The sequence below is a fragment of the Oreochromis niloticus genome, linkage group LG3 (assembly GCF_001858045.2).
Source record: "Oreochromis niloticus isolate F11D_XX linkage group LG3, O_niloticus_UMD_NMBU, whole genome shotgun sequence".
NCBI lineage: Eukaryota > Metazoa > Chordata > Actinopteri > Cichliformes > Cichlidae > Oreochromis > Oreochromis niloticus.
Genome location: NC_031967.2, coordinates 38577494 through 38603995, shown reverse-complemented (window position 1 = coordinate 38603995; position 26502 = coordinate 38577494). Strand labels below are relative to the sequence as shown.

The window sequence follows — 26502 nt, the reverse complement described above, 5'->3', positions numbered from 1 at the left end:
TTGCAGACTCCTGAGGATCAAACCTCTACCAACATGACATTGATTATAAAACTCTAAGCATATATGAGTAGATATTTCTAAGCATAAATGACAATCAACAATACAAACCTGACACCGAGAAATGCACCGTATTTGATAGCTTGCTGCAAGACCTCACACCGAGCACAACTACTGCGGGTTAGCAACATCCCCCAAGAACCCTAAGAGGAGAGTCCTGGCCCCTAGCCCTGCCAATGTAGCAGAAATGATGAGGATGATGATGGCAGCAGCAGCCGTTCTTCTCTGCGTGAGTAGCTTAATGTTGTTCGTGTGTAATTTACGTTGAGTAGGCTAACACGTTATTAAATTAATGCATGTAAGGTGAACTAGCAAACACCGTCGTAGTTACATGCGGCTGTCTTCTTGTTTGATGGCAGATACTCCCTTCACCCTGGCCAAAAAGGCTAAAATGACCAAAGAAAAAGTGGAAAACAGTTAAACATGAGAGGTTTTTGGACAAAGTGTGTGTTTTTTCTATAATCATTAAAAGTAACTACTGTTTTCAAGTAATCTCATTACATCGTATGTCTGTTGCAGGCCTCAGACATCATTGGTTCAAAAAGAAAAGTCAGAAAAAAGAAACACTATGATTCACATTTTACATTAACACCATCCATGGCCACTAGAGGGAGATGTTGGACTTTAAGTACTAACATGTACAAGCAGATCATAACATACTAAGCACGTGCTGTTCCTAATAAAATGTCTCTTTTAATCTACTGGGGTTAAACACTACTTTCATTTAAATATATTTTCAGAACAATTGTGATACAGTCTGTGGAGTCTGTGACTGTGAGGTTCAGTGGACTTCCTGATCGGAATGTAATACTTCTAATGTAAAGTGAAGCAGACTACAGTGATGATATTTAATAATCACAGTCAGGAGTAAAAACTACTTTCTGCTTAGTCTGTGCTCTGCTGATCAACACGACACCAGCAAAGTTAATGTTAACTCAATATTCCACCTTAAAGGTTGCTCATGCTGGTTTCAGCGTCACAGTTCAGTCATTTTGAATCTAAAGTAAAGTTCAGAGGACGGGATGCTCGTCTTTAATTTTATTTCACTTTATTTTTATTTCCTTTTTTATGAAGCAGCTAAAAAGGTCCAAGGATATGTAAAGTAACACTGATGATGCAGATAAAGACACAGTTGTGTCGTTACACAGTGAAGCATATAACTGCAAACTTCTTCTATGGATTTCAAATTAAAAGGTTTGACTAGAAAGTCTTTGCTTCTTAATAGGGTTTTTATTGTGAAATATTTTAATGAATGCATTTCATGAGGTCAGTCTCTAATAATGTGAGGTTGTGTCTCATCCTGAGGAGACTGTGAGCACTTTGCTGAATGTAACTGATGACTATTGTCTATAAACACAGACAGATGTTTATATCTATACAGAGTTTTCATTGGACCATCCCATCAACAGTTTGCCTTCTCTAAGCATTAATATATAAAGTAGCTCAATCTGAGTCAGTTTAATTAATGGAGAACCAAATCACAGCAACAGTCACCATGAGGCACTTTATAAGGTAAAGACTCTACAATAATACAAAGATGAAGAAAAAATGAGGACACCTATTTGTACTCGGGCATTTTATATTAAATTTGCAGATAGACTAAGGTAATGTTTGAATTAAATTAGGTAAACGTTTAATTGAAAATGTAAACATTAATTTCATGAGTTACACAATTATAATACATCAGATTTTACCGTGTTTTAATGTGGATGGACAATGCTGGGCATCCTCTGCACACAGTCGTAAACAATCAGAGGAGCTTATTCAGCGACAGGTTTCTTCTCCCAAAGTCAAAAACCAACAGACATAAAAACTCCTTCGTCCCACACGCCATCAAACTGTTTAACTCCTCGCTGGAGGAGAGAGGGAGGGGAAACAGGAGGACAAAGGAGGGCAGGAACAACTGAGCTGTAGTGCTTTTTTCACTGTGCAATATTTGCAATATTTTTCTTTATTGTATCTGTAACATGCAACTTCTGTCGGTGCTGTGCTACTGGAAACTGAATTTCCTGGAGGAACCCACCAGAGGGATTAATAAAGTTTCAACTAATCTAATCTAATCTAAGATGTGATATTGATGAGCCCGTTAACTTACACAGCTTTCATTCCAGGCTTCAAACAGGTTAAACTTTATTGATATAGCAGCTCTTCTCCCGTCTTACTGGCCAAAACATTTAAAGCACTCACAGCTGATCTGTCTACAGCAGGGGTTTTACTTTCAGTCTTCATTGCCTCTTCATATTTTTCTGATATTGTAGTTTTATCTTCCTTTGTAACATCAGCCGCTCTGCTGTCTGTACACCTATCCATGGCTGTGGTTGGTCAGATGTTGCCATCACCAGGGAAAATCCAGGATTAACTTAGCGAGTTGCTAATCAGGTTCGTGCGATTGTTTTTCTCCTGACTGATGATGTTAGTGTGAATCCAGATAACAGAAAGATCCTGTGGATATGCTGAACTCTCCTCACAGTTCAGAGCCCTACAGAGACAGAAAAACGTCACATTAAACCTCCCCAAGTGGGTTTAGGACCAACAGTGAAGCATGACAGACTGCTGTGGTTGACCTCTGACCTCCAACTGATCCTGTTTGATCTGTGAAAGGATGAGCTCAGATGAAATCAGGTGTGTGAGGCAGAGAAATAAGAACAAGGACTTAGGCTATAGCCACACTAATGCATTTTCGTTTGAAAACACCGTTTTCTCTCTGTTTTGGCTCTTGAAAACGCATACATTTGAAAACGGTGCTTTCACGTCGCAGTGTGGACAGCTGAAATGGAGACTTGTTGAAAACGATGACACATTTTAGTCATGTGATGCAGTCAAGTGACCTATTAAACTAAGATAGCGGAGGGCATCATAGAGCAGTTGTTTTGTTTGCTCTCAATTTTGACAGCCCTATCAGTTTGTACATGCTTCAGATAGCTTTCCTTCTAATTCTCTAATTCTCACTCGCTTTTGCCACTTGGTACTTTTGTGTTACTCGCAGCAACAACTCCGCCTCATTGTTAGTCCATTTAAAAAACTGCTTTTCCTCAACATTTTGCCGCGACGTTTCAAAGAGCCGAGGCAGCTGAGGTAGGCCGAATCCTCTTGCATTTCACACTTGCGCAGTACTGGAGCGTAAGCATTTTTGGCCATTTCTGTGTGGATGCACAACTTGAATTGAATGAAAACAATAGTGTGGACGCTGAGCATTTTCAGACGAAAACACTGTTTTCAGATCTCTCCGGGCTAGTGTGGACGTAGCCTTAGTTTAGGTGTGGTTTCTATTAAGGAAGGGTCTTAAGTAAGCATGTAAATTGTGACTATTTTTTAACATTTGACACATTTATAATTCTGTGTATTGCTTTTGTCCTTCAGCTCCGGGACTGTTCATTGTTTTGGGATGTTTATCTTCCTGACCAGGCTGGAAGGATGGACACATTTTATTGCTCTGAGTCATTTTGCAGGCCACACTTAAGTTATAGTATGTTAATTCCCAGATTGAATATAATTTTTTATAATTTTGTCACAGATCGTAAAACAACCTGTAGCTGTGATCCATGCAGAGAAGGGGCGAGGACCATGGTTTGATTGTGGATCTGCTTCCTTTGGTCGACTGTCAGTCTGAGAACTGCCTTGTTTTAAATGTAGGTCAGGTTTCGTAATTTGCCACAGAGGTCAGACTGTCTGACTTATCTGAACATGTAGAGAGCGTCGCTGCAGCTTCCTGTTTGGCCCCTGATGAAAACACCAGAACAAACATGCTTATCGCAGGAAAAAAAAAATCTGTATGAGAGCTTTTCCTCTTTGATAAAGTTTTTGTGAGACCGGAGAGGTTTGAGGTTTGCAATCAAGAATCAAAAGTATGTTAATTGAAATAAAAGGAGAATAAAAGGAGTGCTACCGGTGTCCGTTAACTCCCAGTGCTCATCAATGGGACCAACAACAGGAAGGTAAAAAGATAAGATTACAGCCAAACATTCAAGTGCTTGATGATAGTTTGGAAAAGTTATGAATAGTGTGAGTCCTGAGCCACTCCTCATGTCTTTATATTTTGTGGAAAATGAGAAATAAAAGCAGTGACAGAAACGTGTCTAAACATTAATGAAAATACAGCATAAAAGGCAAAACCAGAGTCAGGTTACGAGTCCATATTTGGTGTGCCCACCTTTGTTTTACAGCACAGCCTGAACTCTCTTAATCAGATCTCTTGTAATTTCTTTAAATCGTCTTTAGGAATAGTTGTTTTGATAGTTTAGTTTGTTTTTGCTTCTTGTTCTGTTCTCTGTGAAGATGATCCCACACTGCTTCAATAAGGCCAGTCCATGACTATTAGTGTCCAGGTATTTTATTGCATTGTATGTTTAGGTTCATGGTCATGCTGAAAAATAAAGCTGTTTCTTTGCAGATGGTATTACATGGTGGCTCAAACAACGACCTCATGTTTATTCATTTATAATTCTATCCATTTTAACATGGCCTCCAACCCCTCTGGCTAAAATGCAACCATGCAAACCATGACGGGCCTCTACCATGTTTTACTTGTGTAGTTTGGCATGCCTCAGCCTTTTCCTTGACAACTTCTTGACAGACATTTTTCTACTGAGACCATTTCTGATGAGGCTTCAGTATACAGTCAGGTCCTGTGTCAGCTGTTTGCTGGATTTTTGCCTACTTCCTTATAACATGACTTTCAGACACTCCTCAGCACTGGTTCATCGCTTGTGTTCGGAGCTGTTTTTATGCTTTGACTGGATTCTAGGATTTAAGGACTGGACAGGAAATGAATCAAAAAGCAGCCAATGTAAAAAACAAACAAACAACGCTATTGCTCAGAATAAAGGCAAGAAGGAAATTTGCAAGAAAGCTTCCAAAGAGATTCCAGGGTATGTTGAAGAATAAAATACTGACATCGTAGCTTCTTATAACTGTACAAACTCTCGTTTTGCCTTACAAGCTGTACTTCCACATTTCAATGAGTCAATGCACTGTTTTTTTCTATTTTCCCAATGTAATATTTAAAACATGAGGGGAGGTTCGAGACTTTGAGGCATCTCTGTAATTAGACAAAATGTTCTCCTGTCCGTTTTCTTTTTCTCACTTACTTTTCCATCACTTTGTAAGCACTCATCCCAACTTTTTTTTAGAATACAAGGGAATACAAACATAACCCTAATCTAAGACAGGACAGGGAATGAAGAAAGACATTAACATCATGAGGAACCAAGGGATAGAAGCAAAGATAAACTCAGAAGCACAAAGAAAAAGTATTATACTTTATACTAAATAATAGAGACTGAACATAAATCATCACTTTAATCAAAAAGTCAAAACAAAATTCAAATTACTGGGTCAGAGGACCATGACAAAAATGTTTTTATATGTTTTGATTTACATGTTATGCAGCATGCCAATCGGCAGTGGGTAATTTACACACTTGCTGCTTTCCTCGCATGTGGTAGTCATTTCTCACGGTCAAGAAGAAGAGAGAGAGTCCACGGGCCTCATATGAATCGTCTTTGAATGACATCGCTACTGTTAGTCAAACACATCTATAATTTTGTTGTTTGGCAAATTAGTTGGACTCAAAATACAGAAGAAAGAGGAAGATACATTATTACAATCAAAGGGACGTTTCATTTTGTAAAGTGTAACTCATGAAATACAGAAAATTCTGTATTTTTTTTAACCAAATTAGAGGAAATAATTTTTTTCTACCAATTTACATATATTTGGTATTCATTCAGGAGTTGGGTTTTTTGTTTTCGGGCGAAATATCACACTGTGGATGTGGAGGTGAGGATGACTGAGTTGTGTGACGTTTTTCTCTAAGATGCCTTCAGTTACAGGTAATTTTCAGAGTGGATTTCTGGTTAATCCTTCACTCGGTCATGTAAACAGTTTGGTGCTTTCCCCTAACTAAAATGCATTTCCACTTTTAGAATTGGATTTCAGTTTAAAACTGGTATGCAGACCTACTCAGGTGGGGAGCTGTAAAGAGGAAGCAGCTTTAAATGTAAGTGAGTCTATATTTGTCTGCAGATTCGTAAGAAGTCAAAAAAATAAGAGGACCCGTTGACTGTGTGTTGGCTCTTTGCCCAGACTGTAAAAGCGTGTGTGTGTGTGTGTGTGTGTGTGTGTGTGTGTGTGTAAAGCCTACTTCCAACTAAAACCGCACATGACACACCCACAAACTCAGTGACTTGGAGAGCGGTACAGTGCAGCTGTGAACACACACTACAGGACAGACGGGTAAACGGATGAGCGGCGGAGCGACGAGCCTGTGACGAGATGAGTGGTGAGTGAAAATGTTCAGTTAATTAATGGAGAAAATAAAAAGCTGGAAGCAGCGAAGGGTTAAAAAAAACTCTTTACCTAACAGGCTCAGATTGTGCTCTCCTGCACAGCCTTACATGGACTTCGGTAGCGTTAGAAACTGACAGCTCTCTGTTCTGTTTACTGACACATCAGCTGCTGTCTTTAAACGTCTGCCTTTAATTTAAACTGGATCAGGTGGAAAGCTGTGTCATCTCTGTGGCCTAAGTTTGTATTTTATGTTTTTAAGACATTAAAGAAATGACAGAAAAATGTAAACTGGAGCTTTAAGATGTAAAAAAAAAGAAGAAGAAGGAAAATAACTGTGAAAAAAGCTTTTCTATAAGAAGAAACCTTTGAAATGTAGTAAGTCTCTGTGATTTGAAAACCTCCTTTCTCCCTGTCATTACGGTTAAACAGAGCTTAAGCTTTTGAACAATGAGTCAGTGATGCTGAAGTAGGTGAACCTGATCTGAAATCCTCAGGTGCAGCTATGTGAAACTTGATGCAACAGAGAATAAACAGGAAATAAAGCAACATCAAACCTAGAGTGCTTCCAGATGGGCTCTTTCATAACATTGAAAAAGTTGCATCCTGGATCCATTAGAGGGGTCGTAAAGGTGGGCAAGGTTTAAAAAAGCCCTTTATAATCTAAAAAATTAACTCAGCACCTACACACAGAATGATGTAAATGATAACAAAGCAAGTAGAAGAGCCAAATGACTTCAGGGAGATGCTAAATAACCTGAAGGAGGCACAAAATGACCACATGAAATACTACATCGAGGTTTTAGGTGACTGCAAACTCAAAGTGACGACAGTGAGAAACTCAACAGGTTGAAAGCAGCCAGGAGACAATAAAATCATAACATGGTGGGATCACAGAGCCCTGCTTTTAATCACAAATCACTGCCTTTTTAATTATTAAATAAGGTTTGCTAAAAAGGATAAAAACACACTATAAAAATATAACTAAACAAGACGCAATAAAACATGTTTGCCTAAAAACGTCTTCATTATTAAACAGGTTGTAATGAAAATATTTACTCCACTGCTCTCCAACCTGGTTGTGAAAACAAGTCTGGGTGTATGGGAACCTGTGGGTGCGGTCGAATATTCAGTGTTGCTTGGGAAGTTTCCCAGCTAAGACAAGTGGCCTGTTATTAGTTGGGTGGCAGCCATAATGAGACCTGTTTGAATTGTCCCAATACCACAGAAAGGTGCTTCTGTGCTTATGTCGTCCTTCAGCAGAGGAAACTGCTTCATCCTTTTTGACGGAACAGGAGGCAACTGCATCCTATGATTCATAGCTATGCACCATTTTTTTTAAATGATTGTGTGTATATTAATAATAAGTTTATGTTTGACATTGTAACCTGCAGATCAGTCTAGAATTTTTGACAACACCTGAAAATCATGAAGAATGTAGATGAAATGAAAAATGAGTGAATGAATGAAAAAAAGAATTAAAGTTGATTCATGTTTACTTCAGGTAAGCTGGGATAAGTGATGGATGGTAAGAATTTTTCATCAGTCAAAAAACCTCAAACAAAGAGCAACAAAAAATGAATTATTTCATAGGTTATTTGTTTCTTTGTTTCTAAAACTCCAGCCTTTATAATGAACTGATCTTTTTCATAGGTTTTGCTCATTTATATAACCCAATTAAAACAGCTGGGGTGAAGTATGATGAACATTTCGTAGTCCATTTTCTGGACATTGTAGTTTTAACACCATTAACTTGTTAAGGAGATTATCACCAGAGGAGCGAGGTCAAAATGCTAAAGAGTCCAGAAACAATAAATGGGTGCCACTGCACCAAATCACAACAACAGTTATGAGCCCCTATTAGCAAGCACTGTGTTGACAGTGGGAAGGAAAAACGCCTTTGGAGGAAGAAGCCTCCAGTAGAACCAGGCTCAGGAGGAACGGCCATCGGCTGCGACCATTTGGGGGAGAGGGGAGGAAGACAGGATAAAAGACATGCTGTGGAAAAGAGCTGGAGATTAATAATAAGTAATAATTAAATGTAGACAGGTATAAATATACAGTGAGTGAAAAAGAAACACTGATTGTATCATACAAAGTCCCACAGTGGGTGAGTGAAGTGCTCTAATAGGGTGATATGGTACTACAAGGTCATTAAGATAAGATGGGGCCTGATTATTTAAGACCTTGTATGTGAGGAGCAGGATTTTGAATTCAATTCTGGATTTAACAGGAAGCCAATGAAGAGAAGCCAATACAGGATAAATATGCTCTCTCTTTCTAGTCCCTGTCAGGACTCTTGCTGCAGCATTTTGGATTAACTGAAGGCTTTTCAGTGAGTTTTTAGAACATCCTGATAATAATGAGTTACAGTCGTCCAGCCTGGAAGTAATGAAGTAATGAATGCATGAACTAGTTTTTAGCGTCACTCTGAGATATATTCCCAAAAAGTGTGTCAGTGGTGCTAGTGTCATTATATATAAATTATATAAAAATGTACTGTTTATAAGGTTGGAGAGACGTGCAGTCAGCTGAGACTGGAGAAATAACTTGGATGAGGCAAAGCATTTCTCCCACTGAAAAACCTACATCCAGATGAACAAAATCTCTTTACCTGTATGATTGAGCATGCATCAAGGCATCTGAGACAGGATGTTTCTAATTTTAGAGACACAAGAAAGCAGTCATCCATATCTGTTTAAAACCAGTTAAGCCCCAAATGGCTTGCGGAGCTTCCTGCTTGAAAATGACATGCACAAAATGAATAGAGTATTTCTCTGCAATAACAATATTTTCATGCCAAACAGTCTTGGCATAAAAATAAAGCTCAGCAGAAACTTCTGGCACAACTTCACCTACTTCCAAGTTGGATGGGGAGGATGAAAGAATTCACAATGCTGGAACTCCAGCAACACTGAAGGGAAGATGAACAACTTTAATAATTGACCAACGCATTTCGGCTTGTGGCGTTCATCAGGGTCATAGTAAAACACTGCAGAAAATTGCTTAAAATTAACTTGTATTTGTAGTTGTTCATCTTCCCTTAAGTGTTGCTGGAGTTCCTGCATTATAAAAAATAAAGCTAACACTTGTGAAATTTCATCAGAGGTGCAAATATTAAGATGAGATAAAATTTTACTTTGTTACTGAAGTTAGAACACAGAAAAAGTAGATTTTTTCCTCAGCTAAATTTTTTTTAGCATATAATATTACATTATTAGTACATTAATATTTAAAATATGCTTTAGTTCACACTTTAATCAAGGAATTCAATAATCAACATATATACATAATCTGTGCAAAGATTTATGCTAACAGAAAGTTAGGTCTTTATGTCTTTAAGACATTCCTGCAGTTTAACTAATTGGTGTGTGTTATCTGGCTTCATGGATAGATAGAGCTGCGTGTCATCTGCATAGTAGTGAAAATTTATGCTATGTCTTCTAATGATGCTGCCTAGGGGAAGCATGTATAATGTAAACAGAATTGGTCCTAGCACTGAACCCTGTGGAACACCATAGTTGACCTTAGTGTGTGAAGAGGACTCTCCATTTACTTGAACAAATTGGAGTCTATTAGATAGATATGATACAAACCACTGCAGTACAGTACCTGTAATACCTACAGCATGTTCTAATCGCTCTAATAGGATATTATGGTCAACAGTATCGAACGCAGCACTGAGGTCTAGCAGGACAAGCACAGAGATGAGTCCACTGTCAGAGGCCATAAGAAGATCATTTGTAACCTTCACTAAAGCTGTTTCTGTGCTGTGATGAGCTCTGAAACCTGACTGAAACTCTTCATATAAGCCATTCCTCTGCAGATGATCTGTTAGCTGTTTGACAACTACTCTTATTTTTCTCAGATAGTTTGATCATAGTGTGGCTTATTGTGTATATTTGGTGCATGTGCTGCTGTGTCATAATGACCAGAGCGATCCTTATCATACACAGAAGGAGCTACGCCTTTAGCCCTAATGTTTCCTCAGTTGAGATTATCATCAGATACAGAATGACCACACAACAAAATCATCTGTCTGTATGTCACGAGTGGGAGCAGTTGCAGAGCTTTAGTAGCAGAGATAATTTTACTGTTGTTTTTTGTTGTTGTTGTTTTTGTTTTTTAGCAGAGTGCAAATGAAAGCAGCTGTGGGACCTTCTATCTGTAGCCAGTCACTGTGGGCCAAATGCAGTAAACTATTTTCCAAAGAGTCAAAGGTCGCAGCAGCCAGGCCGAGCGGTGCTCCAGTATTTGTATTCAGTGGAATAAATATATATGGGAAGATCAAAAGTTAACAATGTTCAGAGTTTGATGCTGAGAAGAGGAAAAGAGTCAGAGGACAAACTGTTTCATTGTTAAGGTGCTAAATGATGCTGAAGTAATGAAAACTAAACTGTATGTAAATTATAGATATTTCACAGACACAGAGAACAGAGTGAGTGGGAAACACCAACGCTTACTTTAGCTGAGGGATTTTTTATTCAAACCAATGCTATGCGCATGCTTTGGAAAGGATTGCTGGCTTTTAATCTTTATTATAAATGTGTCAGCTCTTTCAGAGCTTTTAAATCTACAAACGTTTCGCCTGAGGTCTCTACATTGGTCTTAATTTCTTCTCATTCATTCTCGTTTTTAACATCAAAACACTTGATTGGAAATATTAATCTTTTTAAAGACTTTCTATCGACTCTCATCCTTTTTCAGCCCCAAAACACAAAACCACTCATTTTCATTCACCATAACCTCTCAGCACCGAAACTATCAGTGAAATCTCTTTATATGAGATCTCTGCATCAGTTTTGAGGTATAGCATCTCAACCTTTCTGAAACTGTGTGTTTAGCATGTGGCTAAAGGGAAACTGCTGGGTTTGATTTTTATTTGGGATTAATAAAATCTTTAGTTTTTTACTGATAGAATAATTACTTAGAAAGCTGCAGACATATCAGTATAAAAGAATTTGTGGGGGCAGCTGGAGACACGATAACTGGCGCCTGATAACGGTCATGGCCACCTCTTAGCTCAGTACCTGCAAAACAAGCAGTTTTAACTGATTAGATGGATGCACATTCTCATATATATCTGTGTGAACTGACAGGGGGGTTACCCTCTCTTGGAAAGACTGACTGCAGCTAACTGTTTTACAGCCTGTGGTTTTCTGAACAAAATAGATCCATGTGCATGATAATAATCATTCAGTGCTTGCTTTAATAAATAATAATTGAAGAAAGACATTTTTTACTGGCAATTCCTCAAGGTCGTTAAAAAAAGATGTTAACACAACCCTAACCCTATCTGCTACTTTCATTTTTTTTAAAAAGCATAACTCAAACTGTTGTTGTTCATCTTTTTATATATATTACTCTAAAAGCATATTAAAGTTTGATCCACCAAGACACAGGTCTGTCTTAGCCAACTAGAGCTATTCTGTTTTGTCCAAACCTAAAAAGAGATTAACGGGTTATTTTTTAGGCTGTCTTGCACAGTCAACCCTGCATGTGTAAGTCAGCTATTCTCCGCCTCAACATATGTTAGTCTGCAACATTCTTCTTTTCCATTGGTATTTTCTTGAATGTAGTCATTGAGCACAGTCTGGTAGTTAAAGTGCTGCTTGCTTCTGTTTTTGTGGACACACCTTAAAAGGCTGGTGTAAATGCAGTGCAAAATGCAAAGGTTATATTGTGGTGCCACCCACCGCTGCAGCCTCCTAATGCTGACTTTTTGGGGGTTTGGGGAGTTTTGGGGGGGTTGACAGCCAATACTGCCGTGGGTAGCTGTTATCTGCAGACCCTGTAGGGAAACGCTCTGGAAAACCTTCAGCTTTTTTACTTTTCATGAGAGAGGTTTTATTATAAACTCCAGAACATGTTTCAGCTCTATAAGGCTACAAAGTCACACATTCACCCCATTATAAGCAGATCTCTGCCAAACTTTGAGATAAATTTAAAAGGATAAAATATAATCGTTTATGCCGCCTCCTCACAAACAGTGGATTTCATAAGCTATTTAAGTCCATTTTGCATTCAACAATTTACATTTCATGAGATAAGCATCCAGCTGGACAGCCTGAATTCAAATATAGAGTGCAGGAACAAACAGCGCTTTTCTCACCTGCTGGACCTATTAATAAAAGCAGCTTTATTTAAAACAGGCTGGCTGTTTTGGTTTTGTATGCCTTAGATGCACAAGAGTGAACAGTTTCCTGGTTGTGCCTTTTTTGTTTAGGCTCATTCAGACATCTCAGCTCTTATCACAAAATTATCTTCAGTTGATTGGCATCTGCAGTCTGACCTAAAATTCACCCATGTGCTTTAGCTCTGCGATAACAGCTGCACGAGGAGGAAATAAAGCAGTATTTTCCTTTTAGCTGAATTTTAATAGAAGCAAACATTAGACTAAAAAGTCCCTCTTCTGTGACCTGAAACTTAAAGGTGAAAGAAATGCATGATGTCCCTATCAACAAAGTGTTCCTAACTCCAACATGGACAGTATTTAACTAATTGTTTCTATTAACCAAAGCTTTTGCTCTGAGGGCTGCTGACTAAAAGCAAACCAAATATTGTTTCTGTTCATTTAGAGAGCCACTAAATATTTATCCTGCATAAAAGGTGACTGTACGTAAGCCACTGGCTTCTGAATTTTTGGAGCCTTATTATTAGCATTTTGCCACAACAGTATTAGTGTTGTGAAGCTGGATTTGAACCTATTTCGATAAGATATTACATACCAGCTAAAACAAACTAGCTTGGTTAGCTAAAAATGGGTATTCCAGTAATGGTATGTATAACACCTCTGATTCATTTTGTATTAAATGGTGCGTTAAAAATTAAATTCTGTTGAGATTACAGATGATTGTAATCAAAAGTGTTCATAACATTCACATTTCTGACACAAAAAATCATCTTCTGCTCCATCAAGTAGAAACTCTGAATGGGACCAGTCACCGTATAAAATGTGTCTCATTTTTAATTATTTGCATGACTCAAGAAATCAGCTAAATAGATCCTGTGAAAATATTTTGTGTGTTTCACCAGCACGACTGATGAACATGACTGTTGCCACGAACAACAACACTACGAAGTCCCACTTGCAATGTTTCCACGAAGATGATGCCTTCAAGTACAGCGCGTACAGATACACGTATCTGCTCGTGTTCCCTGTGGCGCTTATCTGCAACATCGGGGCGCTGGCAGTGTTCTTCAGGCAGAGCAGCCGCAGGTCAGGACATGCAAACACAGAAACATGTACCTCTTTTTTCCTGGCTCTATGCATTGACTTATATTCCATTTACTTTATTCATATATGTTTTATTGTATTTCATATAGATAGATAGATAGATAGATAGACATATCAATATACATATATATATTACATAATTGTTACTATGGAAACCCACAAACACACATTAAGTTTCCCCTATTCTCATTGTTTACCATTACAATAAGCAATTAGCAAACAAAAGCATGTCTCTATCTCCTGAGCACTCTGAGATTACTGTAATTTGTTCTCATTATATAAAACTACTATGGTGATACGGGCCATCTGGAAGGCAGTAAAAAAAGCATACATGTAGGGGGAGCTCATACTAGGGAGGGCAACAAGGACGCAACAAAAAATAGATGCAAATTGAGGCTCTAATAGACACAGAAGGTAAACAGGGAAAGGACAGCTAGGTGGAGAGGTGGACAGGACCATCGTCTCAAAGCAGAAGGCCAGGATTTGAATCTAGTGTGGGGCTTTTCTGTGTGGAGATGGCACGTTTTCTATCTGGTATCTTCCCCAGTCCAATTGCATGCATGGGGTTAGTTTAACTGGGTATTGTAAACTGGCTATGGATGTGAATGGCTGTCTGTCTCTGTGTCTTAGCTCTGCAGTAGGTGACAACCTGTCCAGGCTGTAACAGGTCTGATGCACTATGACAGCTGGGATAGGCTCCAGCCCAACCACAACCCTTAGTCTGACAAGTGGAAGAAAATGGATGAATGAGTAATCAGGGACAGTGACAATACCAAGTTGACAGTTGAAACTAAGACATTAACAAAAGAAGTAAAAGTAATAAGCCCCAAAAGACAAATACCTCTAAGAAAATTTAAAAAGAAAATCAACATAAAGAGGATCATTACAAAGATGAAGACTTCCAATGAGATCCAAGAACACATTAAGGAGGTTACAGTAACTGGTAGTCTTAACACTAAAGAAAACCACGCTGTAGCAGAACCAGTTCTTGTTAGAAAAGTAGCAATGACTAATAGTCTGGACCATAAACAGAAACTAGAAATGATAAGTGCAACCATAATACGTTTACTATAATTACAGAATTCGAAGAAACATGAAATATAAACTTAGAAGTTCCCACAGAAAACTCAAAATAACCCAACAGATCCCCACAGGCTGCGACACTTTGACTTACAGCCATCGTCAAAGCGTTGTTTCAAAGGAGGTAAACAAGATTCAAAGGGGTCTTCTTCACTGACATCCATCCAACTCGAGTCTTCATATTCAAAACACACAAACATGTGTCTGTAACTGTGAGATCTAAGCATTGGCTGTAATCCGCTGAGGTTATTGTTGCTGTTTATCATTAAAAGAAGTAAATATTTCTCTTATCTGCACTTTTGCTCTTGAGTTCAACTTTTCTTCACCCAGCAACATCAGAAAACTCAAGCACGTTTATCTTTGAGGCCTTCAGTGACTTTCATCAACTGCTAAAATTTTAAAACATGAGAATTTTACTGTTTAGTATTAAAATATTTGGTGTTTATTCAGAGCAGAGTAGTAGTGAGGTCTGATATTGGCATCGGGAGACGGTTGCAGTTCCAGCCAATCCCAGAGGAGCACTTTTGTGTCATACAGTGAACCATTGCCTAAAAACCCCAAGAATGTGAACCAAAAAGACGTCCTTTTTATCTACTGATTCATTTCAGGAGCATGAAGTTATTTTTCCTCGATGTTGGTGGAGGACTTTCTGTTTACTCCTGCTGCTGTTTAACTGATGGGCTTTCATTTTTTTTATGGATGTGGAAGAATGTCGCTGAACTTTCACGGCTTGATGGTATGCGGGTGGTTCTTGTCTCGTACTGCTCAGCAGTGCGTTGAAGAAAAACACGTTTTTTGTCGACAGGTTTATTCCTACTTCAGAGTACTGAAATATTTCACACAACAACTTTCGCTTTTAAAACAAAGATACACCAGTAATAAAGTAAGCTTAAACCTGTAGTTCCTGTTTCATTACATCAGAATTCCAAGTGCAGAAAACAAACGGGTGGCTTTAATAACAACGTCATACTGGAACTGGCATTTTTCCATTTTTTTATGGGCAAACATGATGAGTTTGTTTTTCTAGCTCGCATCAGGTTTACTGTAAGGTAACCAACCTGCTGCTCTTCCTCTAACAACTCGCTGCATGTGCTCCTTCTTGTTTTTCACATCCCTCAATTTCTCATGCAGACCCTCTCTCGACAAAGGGTCCAAGCAAGACAGATATTTACATATTTTCATATTGTATTGTTACAGCCCTGCTCACAAGCTGTAGCAAGTGGAGACACCTTCTTTATTTGAAAATAATTAATCATTTAGATTTAAAACAAAAAAGCAGATGGCGGAGAGCAAGAAGTGTTGCCTTCATCCACACTTGATATATTTTGTAGACAGTTAACAATTAAACCCAGGCAACACCCAGGGAAACTTGCACCGCCACTGCATGACCGACTCCTAAAGCAGAGCTGTGCATGCTAGTGTAACAGAGAAACACCAGTAAGTTCCTATAAATACTTCATCATAAAATAAAATAATGAATGAAATGAACAAACGAAGCCCATATGTTGCAATGCTGCAATACTTCATCGGTAACATCACTGCGTTACCTCATGTTGGACCTTGATAGACTTTTATTGAATCCTTGTGTGGCGTTCAGGTCTGTTGGACCTGTTTTCATTGTTTATCAAAAGAAAAGTATCCAATTATTTATTATTTGAAACTCTGATTTCTTTCTTTTGAATTATTTCTTACATAAATAACACATTCATGTTATACATTAGGTGTTTGGGTCTTTGTGTGTATGTGTGCTGTCTTTCTACTCCAGCCTTTCCTACACAAAGTTGCAGTGTTGTTACATTTCCTTGCATTACATTTATTGCTCCCACATCCATACGTATTTCTTCTGGTACACAACAGACAAGAATTGCCTGTGTGGTTGTCCAAGGGTGTAATTTCCAGGGGGTTAGGGGGGTAATGACCCCCCTAACCCTAATCAGACCCAACCAATATAACCCCCCCCCCCCAATAAGATTATGAATTATCTTGCATAAATAGGCTGTTGATTTTCTTTACTCATTTCAGGTATTACCAGCAAAATAGTTGCATGTTTAATCATTTGGGAATTTACCCAGATTTATTTATTCATACAGAGATCTTGCCCGGGGGGTCAAGATCTCTGTATAAATGTTCAGCACAAAGTTACGCCAATGTAGTTGTGTATAGCTCAAGATGGTGTAAAGATTCCCCGCTCAGAGCACCTCTGTGCTTTGAGATAAGAGGGAAGATGATGAAGAGCTTCAGAGCATGATCTTTTGACTTCAACAGAAAAGATCTTAATCTCTAATAAATGAAAGAGTTATTAATATCTAACAGTCTGTGATTGGGCTTCCCTGACATGTGTCAGCGTGCATGCTGTACTGAAGGCCGACCTCATACGACTCCGTGAAACGTCTGTTTACTCTTTGTTCATTTTGTGCTCGTGGGGTTAATTTGCTTATCAAATTGCATACAAATTAGGGGCAATATTATGGCTACCAACTTGTTTATGCACCATGCAAACTTGATCTCATGATAAGATCCAAACTTGGGATAACCGTCATGCTCTGTAATTATGTGCAGGTGCGTTCACAATAAAAGTTTTATGTAGTTAACAGTGACCTCCATGCAGCCTTGCTGTGCCTGTGACTGACACCTGACACATGTGAGTGATGAAGCCTGCCCACATAAAGGTCATTATGCAATGTGTGAAACTTGCAAAGTCACAATAAACACAAAGATATCAGTAACATGTGACAGAAGGACAGCAGCAAGAGTCAAAGGGAAGGTTCATGAGATGGTAATGACCTACTGTCAGGGTTGGTTTGGAGACAGCGGCACTGACAGACAGAAAGGAGGTAGCAAAGCGGAAGATGTTCAGATCTTCGTTGGAAGAGAGCAGGATGGACAAGATTGGAAATAATGCATCAGACGGACAGCTGATTTGCTCATTTCCCCTTAGAGAGCCCCTCTCATATTCTCTGTTAATCTACTGGCCTACAAAGCTGTGAGGTAACACAAGCCTAGTTGCCTAAAACTGAACCTCTTATTAAAATCCACATTCGGTTGCTCTTTAGCTGTAAGTGCTTCAAAAATTAAAAGATTTCAGTTGGATTTTTATGTCAGAGAGGTGAAAATGTCAAAAAACAAAACAAAAAATGACTTTTTTTTTTCTTTAAGAGACTTTAAATCATCCATCTTTATCCTTGTCCCCTCAGGAGGTCGGCCTCCTGTGTGATCATGATGAACCTCGCCATATCAGACGGCAGCTTCTCCCTGACCCTCCCGCTGCGATTGGCTTATTACTTTAATGAAGGGAAGTGGTTCTTCCCAGACTGGGTGTGCCGACTGTGCGTCTTTGGCTTCTACGTCAACCTGTACACCAGGTAATGCACATTCACCGATCATCACATCCCTTTAGGGAGCATAATTAAGTTTATTTGTAGTCCTCCAAAATATGTGTGAAATCATTATGTTCAGAATATGAGTATATATAAAAGTAATAAAGTATAATAAAAGTAAAAAACAATCATTTAGTGACATCAAACAAACAAACAAAAAGCAAGTATTGGAAGTAAGCATTTGCATTATCAGGACGTTACGTCCTCAAACAGAAGATGTCCATGTGTAAGACCTCGCATCACCAGATATACCAGTAGACAAACACACACACACACACTTAAAACAAACGACGGACATTTATTAAAATAACCCTCTTCCGTCCATCAGCATCCTCTTCCTCACTCTGCTGAGCGTGCTGCGCTGGTTGGCTGTTGCTAAGCCGCTCCGTCACCGCTCTTTAGCTACGCCTGCTCGAACCTTATGGATCTGCCTGGGAGTCTGGGTGTTTGTGGGCGGATCCTCTGTGCCCTTCCTGTCCAATGGGGTTGTACATAGGTGAGACATCCTGCAACATGTTTTGTTTGTTTTCTTTTTTACGAATACTTTATTTCATGATAATATCTATAAATTGTTTTTTATATTCTTTTTTTTTAATTGGATTTTTAAAAAAATATTTAGTGAAGGTTCATTTCAAATTCCTGGATTTGATATTATGACTTTTTTTAATTTTACATATGTAGATCCACACAGCTGAAATGGTTTGATTTTTAGGTTTTAGATTAAGGGCTCAGGGCTGAAAAATGTTTATTGTGATAAAGCCAGTTGAAGGTGTTTTCCCTTTTTTGCATGCTGTTGTTCATTGGATTCACTGGACGTTTTGGAGAGATATAAAAAGTTGCGTCCATGTGGTTTATCCTTGATTTGGCTGTAATGCTTTCGCACAAACTCAGGATGAACCTTGTTGGAGCGTAATCAAATTAGCTGCTGACTGATCCGTGCTTCCTGCTTTGTCTCGTGTTTTTTCAATGACAAAATTAACTCACTGTTGAACAAGTTGTACAAGGTCTGAAAACCTTTCCCTGACAAATGAAACCCCCCCAGGTGTTTTCATTTGTTACAGTTCTCTCTCACATGTGAAATGAGTAAGAGAGCAGATTTAAGCACATCCCAAGGCCTTAAAACCATTAAACTGGTTTCCGTGTGGTTTATTAGTCAGCATTGTGTCTTGTGTTTGGATTTCCAGTTAAATTAACAGTGATTTCACGCCTGCGATCAGTTTGTGTATACTTATCATGATAAATTTCACCTGATATCGTCACGGTTACTGGAAGAACTTAAACAAACAAGGAGGCAATGTTTAGCATTAACAACAGTACAGCAAACCTTCCTCACATATTTTCCAACTGAAAAAAACAACATTGTCATTAGTTACTATCTCTCCTCTGCACAGCCTTTTCATAGACTCTATGGAATAGACAGACTAAGCTTTGCTATCTGAAAAGCGCTGAAAATACAGAAGTGTCTTAAATTGCCTGCATTGTGCTGTCTGATAGCATCAGAGTCTCAGAGCAAAAGAGTCTCACTCCATCTTCTTTTTATCATATGAATATAAATAAATACAGATTCTTTTTGGATCATTAATCACATAAAACTGCTTTAGTAGAGTCCTAAAATATAAGTGTATAACTGCAAATGAACTAAATCGGCCCACTTTCCCTGACAGTGGTCTTTGTAAAATTGGTCTGAGGAGCAGGAAATGTATGTCTTCCTGTGTACAGGAAAACTAACAACTCTGTCCTGATGTTGAGGGGAGATGATAAAAGCATCAGGGAAATGTTTCCTCTGGGAGGTGATGGTAGAACCGAGTCTGGCATGTTTAGGCCTAATCAGCAGTGTTAACGTTGTTTTTTTTTTGGCTTCATTTGTTATGGAGTGAGTTCTTTTTCCACCTGAAGAAGATGCAAGATGCCCAAATAAAACAATCATCTCTTTAGATAAATGTCTCCCTTTGTTCACCAGTTCATGTCTAATGTTTCAATGGATCAAAACTGACTGAAAATCTTGCTTATCTTTAAAATATTGTGGTTTGTCATAAATTTCTAATCTGTAAAGTAAATTTGCCTTTCAAACATAATTGAAGAAAAGTATGAAGAAAAAGCACTTAAATAATTTAATTAGCATATTTACTAACTGTTGGTTCTCATCACTTGTCAGCCAGCCAGGCCATTTCCCCAATATTGGAAACCTTTTGTCATAGCACTATTTAAACAAGTGAAAATGAAATCAAAATCAAATTTTACTGTTACTGTTTCAGCGCTTGAAGTTGCCATCCTCAGTCAAGAACTAGCTAATGAGTTAGTCCTTGTTCTTCTCCAGGACAAGAGTTCCTGTGCTGTGGCGAGGTGTGAATGTGTGAATGATGCTGAATTGTCCAATCAAATTCTTAAACAAGGCAGATCATTTATGGCAAGTGGTCAAGGACACATAAACCAACTCCATGCTTCCATTTTGCTGGCTTCCATGGAAGGATATATATGAACTTAATGCATAATCCAATGAAGTTTGACCACTAACAACTACACATGTTATTTATGCAAACTGCACTTATTTATAATGTCGTAAGTCTGGAATGAATAAATTGTGTGTGATGGATGTTACGTCCTCTAAATATTTTTATGGGTTGGTGCCCTAGCATCTTCTATTGACAAGCTTCCATTGCTCTACACATAGTTTCCACTACTGAGACAGAAACACTTTTTAATATGAGACTGCAAACATGTTTATTTCTGCTGTAAAGTTGCCATTTTAACAGGTGAGTCTATGGAGCCCCCCTACTTTTAGAGTCAGCCTCAAATAGACACCTGAGCTATGGCTTTTTTTTTTTTTTCAGCCACTGTACACATGGTGTCACAGCTCTAAAAAGCTAACATAAGTGTCTAAGCAGTTTAACATTAAACAGCATCACGACACCAATATGCTTATTATTTTTAATGAGCACAGTTGTAATACTTTATTTATTCAGTGTTAAGCTTCCCTGCAGGGAGGCTTTACATTCCTGAGATGAAATGCATGTTAAGGCATGCAGTTTCACACCATAGTCCAGCAGTTTGATACATGCCTGTGAAGGACTTTTAAGTTAACAGTTGAATGTTTCTGGTTCAACGTATGGTGGCTTATGTTGGAAATCTTTGTGCCAGTTTATAATTTTCTAACCATTTGTGAGGTGGTTCAGTTGGATTTCAACACATTAGCTTTATCTGGTAATTCTGAAATATATAAAAAAAAAAATATAGATATGCACTAATGCTTATAACACTGCACTGCCGTAGAGTGATTGAATAAATAAAGTTCAAAAAGGTGCCGGCTGGGCTGTGGGGTTTTTATTCATGCCTTTCCTCCTGTCCCCTTGATTGTATTAGGAAACAGTCTGACATCCTGCAACATGCTCAAAGAAAACATGTTCAATACTCATGCCAATGTTAAAACAAAAATAAGTATAGGTTATGGTGCTTCCATAAACCATAACATATGTCAAGCTAATCCAAATTTAATATTCTAAAAATTTAATAAAATGTCACAGAAACACAGCTGAATCTATTTAATTAATTTAATCAAACAGTTATGTAGGTCTGATGGATAAAATGTAATTTCTTTGCTTGTCTCGCTCTCTCTCAGGAACAATGCAACTCGCTGCTTTGAGCCAGAAACCCCAAAGTCCTGGTCGATTATCCTGGTGTTAAACTACGTGGCGGTGACTTTCGGTTTCCTCATACCTTTCCTCACCATCATCATCTGCTACAGCAAAATCATTCGACAGCTAACGACCGACTCGAGCCCCAGCGGAACCAACCTGGCCAGCAAGAATCGCACTCGCAACCGGAGGCGCTCGGTGCATTTGGTCAGCATGGTGACAGCGACCTTCCTGCTCTGCTTTCTGCCCTATCACCTGGTCCGCTCGCTGCACCTGCACGCCGTGTGCAACCGCTGGAACTGCAACATCTTGCTGGCCTTGCAGCGAGGGGTGGTGGTGACCCTGTGTCTGGCAGCGTCGAACAGCATGGTCAACCCGCTGCTGTATTACTACTCTACAAGGACGTTCAGGGAAAACTTGAGGGAAGCCCACTCCTCACTGCTGTCCAGCAGAGGAGGATCCATCAAATCGGCGAGCATGAAACGGAGGAACACCAGCTGAGGAGGCTGTCAAAGTGAGGCTGCTAACAAGGTTCCTCATAAAAGCTTTGAGTCAGACTTTGTTTTATCTACTCCAGTGGAAATATAGATGACATTCCCCTAAAGCTCTGACTCTTCTTTCCTAATATGGATGAAAAGCTGGTGGAACCACATGACTGAACTTTTCTCTAGGACTAAGAGTCCCTAAAGGGACAAACGGACCAAAAAGCTATCAAGAAGGACCTGAAGGACTGTGAAGAGTTGAGAATGGTTCATGAGTTTTAATGGACTCCTAAACCCTTCTCAACGGACTTTAATGGGTGCTTCTGAAGAGTTCTGGGGTTTTGAGTTCAAGGGTTACCCAAGAGTCTGAGAGGTTGTGAAGTTTCAGGAGTTGTTGAGAAATTCATATCAGATTGATAAGAATAATTCTGTTCAAATGTTGCTTTTGCCCAACTGTAAAGTACTTCTAGAAGCAAATCTTGCCACTCTTCACATTCCTCTGAGCACTTATTTCACCAGTTATTTTGAAGCAAATTCAGTTTGAATTTAAAACTGCATGTAAAGAATCACCTGTCAGATCAGGTAAAATTCAGCTTCTTTCTTTTGATTTTCCTGTCGTGTGTTTGGTATAAAAACCAGAACATGGACAAGTTGCAGAGTAAAAGCAGCCCCATTTCTTGCAGAGTAACAGCGCCCTCTTCAGGCATTAGTGAAGTGTTTGGAGAAGTTACTGAGTCCTTTTCTTAAATTAAATTATATGCAGCAGGAGACTGCAGACCATAAGAAGCAACTCTGAGCAATTTTGACTTAGGGAGAGGCAATTAGTTAGATTTTGATTTGATAATTTTCATAGGAACATTATTAGAATAAGATAACTGGCATGACTGCATTTATTTTTTCTTTGCGATATAAATTAAGCGGACCATTTTGCTTTCCCGTGGTGCATTTTTGTTGTAAGCTCAAACTCAGTCGCTGTTTAGTTCAGCTCTACAAACATCTCATCTAGGGGTCTTGAACCCACAACTATTTTGGCAACAAGTAAACTAGATCCCGGGGCGATCGTGGCTCAAGAGTTAGGAGTTCACCTTGTAATCGGAAGGTTGCCAGTTTGAGCCCCGGCTTGGACAGTCTCGGTCATTGTGTCCTTGGGCAAGACAATTCACCCATTGCCTACTGGTGGTGATCAGAAGGCCCGGTGGCACCAGTCCTCTGTCAGTGTGCCCCAGGGTGGCTGTGGCTACAATGTAGCTTGCCATCACCAGTGTGTGACTTAGTTGCTCCCTATACAAATACAGGCCGTTTAAACTCGATCAATTACGAAATTAACTTATACATTTTTCATGGAAAAAAATCGAGACGATAAACTGTAGTTTATGAAGTCCGTCACAGGCAACCAAAAGTTGGAAAATCTTTTTAATTACTGCAGCAGGTGAAATTTTAAGTTAAACACAACAAACTTGGCTTAAAAACAGGATATTATCATAGCAAGACTTGTTTGTGGCTATTTCGTGGGATTTCTTGGGTCTAGAGTTGCTTAAAATATATTATAAAAATATATATATATAAAAATATATTGCTTAAAATATATTTTTTTGATAATGAAGGTTGCTCAGGTGAAGCAGTGGAAAGATATATAGAGAGAGAGGGTTAAAAATGCACTTTTCATAAGTTTAATGAAAATCTATGGAAGGTTTCAAACTGTGAAACAGCTTATACTGAAACACTGTTGATTATTCTTCCACCTCTGACTTCGTCTTTTTGAGGACTTTGGATGACATGATATGCACTAACACTGCGCTTTGTTCCCGAGTGTGAGATATTTGTGTCCGTGTGTCATTATTGTTGAAACATATGATGCTGTTTCCAGTGAAGAGTTGTTGTTTACATGTTTATTTATTTGCAAATAAAAACTTCAGGGACATTTCACATGAAACGGAAACATCTCCGTTCCCTCCTTTCCCCCAAACTCATCTTCCTGTTTATTTTCCACAGAACAGAACTTTTTTCTTTGGATTTACTGCATTATATATTTATTTATTATTGAAGGCCAAATATGATTGTCTCATCCCTGTAGGGGTCGCAGTGGGACCCTGTGTGCACTGAGCAGCAGTGAATGATGATGTGTTTATTTGACGGAAATACACTGGCCCTGAAGTTAAACAATAAAGATAACACACAATAAAATGTGCGCTCGCTTTCAGTTTTAAGGTTTTAGATATCAGAACATAATGCAAAGTCTGTTCATCACCTCAGATGAACAAAAACACATCCATATTCCACCATGTGCTTGTTTATTTAACATGAATTAAGCCAAAGCAGCATGTGAAAACCCAAGTACATGCTTTTTGCTCATATGGGAATTGAGAAAAAAGGAGCTGCTAATCAAATGCAGTTGATTAACTGATGATCAGTAAGATGATGATCAGAAGACCACCTGCATACAATCAGAGTCACAATATTTATTGTCAGTACAAAAGCTACAACCAAATTGTATCAAGTGCAAAGAGAGCTGGGTGGGATGTGTCCTTTGGGAGACTGTGGGCTTTACTGTGGCAACTGTGTTGCTCTTCTGTGCATTCGAAAGAGCATTTATAGAAGAACAAGCAGCTCCTCAGTTAGGGTGTTGTTTTACCTTCTTGACTAGTGGTGTGATTTTAGTTTTCCAGAACAGATCATCATCCAGGTGCACGCCCAGAAATCTGAAGTCAGAGACCCTCTCCACAAAACTGCTATCCATGTATAAAGGCTGAGGGTCACATCTGTTTTTCCTGAAGTATTTCCGTAGTTTTTTGTGGCGTTGAGGACCAGGTTGGTATTACTAAAGAGTGTACAGTAAGGATTCAGCATCTGTGGGGAGCCAATGTGTAAGCTGAGTGTTGGGATGAGGTAGGGCCCTACTCTGACACTCTGGGTGGTCGCTGAGGACCTCATTAATTCAGAAGCAGATGTGTATTCGAGGTTGATCATTTTTGTAGGCAGTTTGTTATGGCTGCGTTAAACATCTGGCTAGAGTCAGTGTAAAGAAACTCAGTATAATTGTATTCCAGATGGGTAAAGCAGTTTTGGGGTGATGAACCTTTCAGTGTGTTAACACAACGCCAAAAGGAAAGATATAATCTCGAGAGAAGCAGCTATTGTTGCCCATCAGTCTCAGAATAGTTATAAGGCCATTTCCAAATAATCCACGGTCCATCAACTTGTAGTGAGATAGATTATTTACAAGTGGAAAACATCCAGAAAAGTTATCAGTGCTCCCAGGAGTGGACATTCCAGGATTTAATCCCATGGTCATAGCGTGCAATGCTCAGAGAACATGCAAAGGCCCAAGAGCTACAACTCATACTCTGCAGACCTCGATTAGCATGATAGAGGTTAAAGTTCATGACAACACAATTAGAACAACGGTGAATACGTTTGGGTTGTTTGGAAGGGTTGCTAGGAGATTGGCTCTCCAAAAGTTGATTCTGTTCATCTGGACGTAGCGTTTTGTGGGAGAAACGTTTCGTCACTCATCCAAATGACAGTGACAAGCTACAGGACAACGATCCCAAATGCAGCAGCAAATCTACAATTTGATGGCAGAAAAAGAAAAGGATCAAGGTGCCGCAACGAGTCAAATTCCAGACCTCAGTCTCATTGAAGTCCTGTGCCAGGACCTTCAGAGAGCTGTGCATAAACAGATGCCTGCAAACTGCAATAAACTGAAGCAAAGTTGTAAAAGTGAGAGGGCAAAGATTCCTGCATCATGATGTAGTGACTGCTAAATTCATCCTGGAAAAACTTTAAGTTGCTTCTGCTAAAGGTGGTTCTACAAGCTAATGAATCATGAGCTATTCTCAGATTTTCCACACACACTTCTTCATTTTGTCTTTGTTTATTTTTAGTATTATTTTTAAATAATTTTAGAACTTTTTAAAGAGCAGAATGTTTTTCTAATATGTCCTAAAACACTGAAACCTTTTCCTCTGCTGTATTGTTGACTGGATGATTGAAACAGCTCAGTTAGTTTGAAGCATTACTTCAATTAATATTACTTTCAGAGATCATAGGGAAATGAAAACTGTGTGTAAACAATCAGCTGTCAGGGCTGGTGAAGTTCAGTGCTTACTGCTGTGTGGCTACGACATGGAGCAGATGAGACGCTGCAGAGTGAAAGCTGCTCTTTTTCCTGCAGAGTAACAGCGCACTCTTCAGGCACTACACTAAAAAACAAACAGTCTGATTTCCTTTGCTGCCTGTTAATCTGGTTTTATTTGAGGCTTTTAGCTTTATGAACAAACGTCAACATCAAGAAAATATTAAAAACACCTCTGTCAGTACTTTATTATTATTATTATGACTATTATCATGGT

The 26502-nt window shown here is 38.8% G+C and overlaps 1 protein-coding gene across 3 annotated transcripts; it reads left to right on the top strand.

The window, feature by feature from the left end:
* The first annotated feature begins 243 nt into the window (after positions 1 to 243).
* Positions 244 to 23307, top strand: cysltr3 (cysteinyl leukotriene receptor 3). 3 transcript variants are annotated; one of them, XM_025901032.1, is made up of 8 exons: positions 3571 to 3686; positions 5787 to 5888; positions 5982 to 6055; positions 6195 to 6337; positions 13378 to 13561; positions 17854 to 18021; positions 18365 to 18532; positions 21653 to 23307. In XM_025901032.1, exons 4-8 carry the CDS (start codon positions 6331 to 6333, stop codon positions 22167 to 22169), a joined length of 1044 nt encoding a protein of 347 aa, XP_025756817.1. In that variant the 5' UTR covers positions 3571 to 3686; positions 5787 to 5888; positions 5982 to 6055; positions 6195 to 6330; the 3' UTR covers positions 22170 to 23307. The 3 variants fall into 3 exon arrangements, with proteins under 3 accessions (XP_025756820.1, XP_025756817.1, XP_019207821.1); XM_025901035.1 differs by lacking the exons at positions 3571 to 3686; positions 5787 to 5888 and adding an exon at positions 244 to 286; XM_019352276.2 differs by lacking the exon at positions 5787 to 5888 and having other exon boundaries at positions 3607 to 3686.
* The last annotated feature ends 3195 nt before the right edge of the window (positions 23308 to 26502 follow it).

Coding starts and splice junctions, on each gene's coding strand:
- cysltr3 (XM_025901035.1), top strand. Junction 13,562..17,853: donor TTCAGGCAGAGCAGCCGCAG/GTCAGGACATGC, acceptor TTGTCCCCTCAG/GAGGTCGGCCTCCTGTGTGA. Junction 18,022..18,364: donor TACGTCAACCTGTACACCAG/GTAATGCACATT, acceptor TCCGTCCATCAG/CATCCTCTTCCTCACTCTGC.